The 3217-nt window shown below is 37.8% G+C and overlaps 1 protein-coding gene across 1 annotated transcript; it reads left to right on the forward strand.

Annotated features, from left to right (window-relative positions):
• Nucleotides 1–267: 267 nt before the first annotated feature.
• LOC141102312 (olfactory receptor 1G1-like) lies at nucleotides 268–1209 on the forward strand. Its single transcript, XM_073591271.1, has one exon. The coding sequence runs from the start codon at nucleotides 268–270 to the stop codon at nucleotides 1207–1209; it is 942 nt and encodes a 313-aa protein (XP_073447372.1).
• The last annotated feature ends 2008 nt before the right edge of the window (nucleotides 1210–3217 follow it).

A 3217-nucleotide genomic window follows, 5' to 3' on the forward strand; every position in this document is an offset into this window, starting at 1 on the left:
TGAAAGGACTCTCAAGTCACAAAGGTGTTATAAATTATGTCTTAAGAGACCTTTAATGAGACTTTCAGCTTTGTGTTCCTGCAATACAGCAGACGGCCCCCCAGGACTGCCAACATCTTATATAAGAATGAAACTCTAGCTGGTACAAATGTCTTCATGTATAATGTGTAGGAAGACCGTATCTGTTTTCTTTTGAATAATTCCCCAGAAAGATAATTGTATTCCTGTTTAATTAAAATACATTTATACAGACAAAAAAATAATAATATGAGGAATGTGACAGAGATTACGTATTTTACTCTTGTGGGTCTATCAGACAATCCACAGACCATGAATGTACTTTTTGTGCTCTTCCTTCTGATCTATCTGATGACTCTTATTACAAACGTTCTTATTTTTTTATTGGTCCTCACTGACTACAATCTGCACAACCCAATGTATTTTTTTCTTGCCAACTTGGCTTTTCTGGACATGTGCTATTCATCAGTGACGGCACCAAGGATGCTCTTTGATTTGGTCACAAGAAGCCGATCAATATACATTCCTGCCTGTATAGCCCAAACCTTTTTCTACCTCTGCTTTGCTTGCTCAGAAATTTTCTTGCTCTCAGTCATGTCCTACGACCGCTACATTGCCATCTGCCACCCTCTACATTACAAACTAATGATGTCTTGGAAGGTCTGCGCTCATATGGCGTCTCTGTCCTGGGTTGCAGGATGGTCTCTCTCTTTGGTTTATATTTTATTTTTGCTCAGGTTGTCCTTCTGCAGAGCAGCTTCCATCCACAGCTTCTTTTGTGATCTTCCACACTTATTTCAAATTACATGTACTGATCCCTTCATAAACATTATAGTCGTATTTGTAGCAGGCGGTGGTCTTGGATTGGGAGCCTTTCTTTTGACCTTTATTCCCTATGTCTTTATTTTCAGGACCATCCTTAGAATCCGTAGCAAGACTGGAAAGATGAAAGCATTCTCCACCTGCACATCACACCTCACCGTGGTCTTCATCTTTTTTGGCTCCATCATTTTTATTTACTTTGTTCCCTCCTCAAGCAATATGGTCAATTTAAACAAACTGTTTTCAGTCACATCTGCTCTCATTAACCCATTGCTGAATCCTCTGATCTACAGCCTGAGGAACAAGGACCTTATGGAGGCACTTATAAAGTTTTTTTATCACTTAAGGTTAATCAAGACTTCATTCTAAAAACAAATATGTGACCATTGACACTTTTGTATTTCTATTTGGTTAGAATTTTTAGTAATGCCTTTCATAAAATGTAAAAATGTCAGTCACTTGTAGTTGTACCCAACCCTTTTATGGCCAAGGATCAGTGCAACCTAGATGCCCAGGCCACATTTAAAGAATTCATTATACATCGCTTAACTTCATAATAACTCTGTGACTATTTTACATTCTAAACATTTTTTACTTGTTTTCTATGGACATGTATAGGTTTTAAATGGCATACAGTTTCATGCAACTCTCCACCGGCACATTTCACATCATGACATCCTTCCTCTTTTATAGTTCTTACATTTTTTACACCTCCAGCAATGTGTTCAATTCAAGCAAAATGGAAAAAATTATAGGCCACTTAAGGAACAAGCCTAATTTTTACACTTGGCGTTTACAAGTTAAAATATTTTTTTTGCTAGAAAATGACTTAGAACCCCAAAACATTATATACATTTTTATCAGACACCCTAGAGAATAAAATAGCGGTCAATGCAATACTTTGGGGTTGATTTACTAAAGGGAAAAAGACTGCAGTTGCCCTCTTCAAGAGCAGTTGCTCCAGAGCTTGGTAAATGAGCAGAAGCTCTGCTGACTTCTATCATCCAATCATGTGCTAGCAAAAATGCAGTTTTTTAAATTTTCTTTGCATGGGATTGGATACTCTTTGCAAAGTGAAGCCTTGCCTTATTTACTAAGCTCTGGAGCAATTGCACTTGCACAGGGCAACTGCACTCTGCAAAGTGCACAGTTTTTTTTGCCTTTAGTAAATCAACCCCTCTATGTCACATCGTATTTGCGAAGCGGTCTTCCAAATTTGTTGGTATAAAATACATTTTTTGAATTAAAAAATAAGAACACAGTAAAGTTAGCCCATTTTTTTTCTATTGTGAAAGATAATGTTATGCCGAGTAAATTGATACCCAATATGTCATGCTTCAAAATTGCACCCGCTCGTGGAATGGCGAGAAAATTAGACACTTGAAAATCTCCATAGGCGAAGTTTAAAAATGTCTACAGGTTACCTGCTTTGAGTTACAGAGGAGGTCTTTTTCTAGAATTATTTCTTGCACCCTAAAGATAGCAGTGATACCTCACATGTGTGGTTTGAACACCGTTTACATATGCAGATGCGACTTATGTATAGGTTCGCTTTTGCGTGCAAGCACGGAGAGACGGGGCAATTTAAATTTTATTTTTATTTTTTTTCTTATTTATTTTACTTTTTATTTTTTTATTTTACACTGTACCTTTAAAAAATAGGTTGGATCACTTTTAGTCCTATTACTGTACAATGTAAACATCCCTATAATAGAAAAAAAAGCATGACAGGACCTGTTTAATGTAAGATCTCGGGTCAAAAAGACCTTAGATCTCATATTTACTTAAAAACAAAAAAAAATAAATAAAAATAAAATGTATTTTTTTCAATAAAAAAATTGTCCCTTTAAGGCTGTAGGGCAGAAGTTACATTTGAAGTGACAACTTCCTTCCTGTCAGGAGAAAACATCGGATCATCTCCGCCGCTACAAGGATCTGATAAGAGGCGGAGAGGACCAGGATGCAGTGGGGGTGGGCACCTCTCCCGCTGCCGATAAAAGTGGTCTTGCGGTGAATATGCTGCGGAGACCACTTTTAACCTAAATTGGACCGCCAGCTGTTAAAAAAATACCGGGGTTAGGGCAGCTATCTGCTGCCATAATAACTGTATTTAACGTCAAGGTAGCAACATATATCCTCGATGGGCGGTCTGTAAGTGGTTAATACTCAAAACATTAATAAATCACCGGGGCCGGATGGTTTGCACCCGAGGGTACTTAGGGAACTCATATAAGTAATTGCCAGACCCTTGTTCCCAATGACTGGAATAGTACCAGTGGATTGGACAAAAGCCAATGTAGCACCAATATTTAAAAAGGGCTCAAAATACATCTCTGGGAATCCCAGACCAGTTAGCCTAACATCAATAGTATGCAAG

Source organism: Aquarana catesbeiana, linkage group LG07, assembly GCF_042186555.1.
Source record: "Aquarana catesbeiana isolate 2022-GZ linkage group LG07, ASM4218655v1, whole genome shotgun sequence".
Classification (NCBI taxonomy): domain Eukaryota; kingdom Metazoa; phylum Chordata; class Amphibia; order Anura; family Ranidae; genus Aquarana; species Aquarana catesbeiana.

Coding starts and splice junctions, on each gene's coding strand:
- LOC141102312 (XM_073591271.1), top strand. CDS start 268: ATGAGGAATGTGACAGAGATTACGTATTTTACTCTTGTGGGTCTATCA.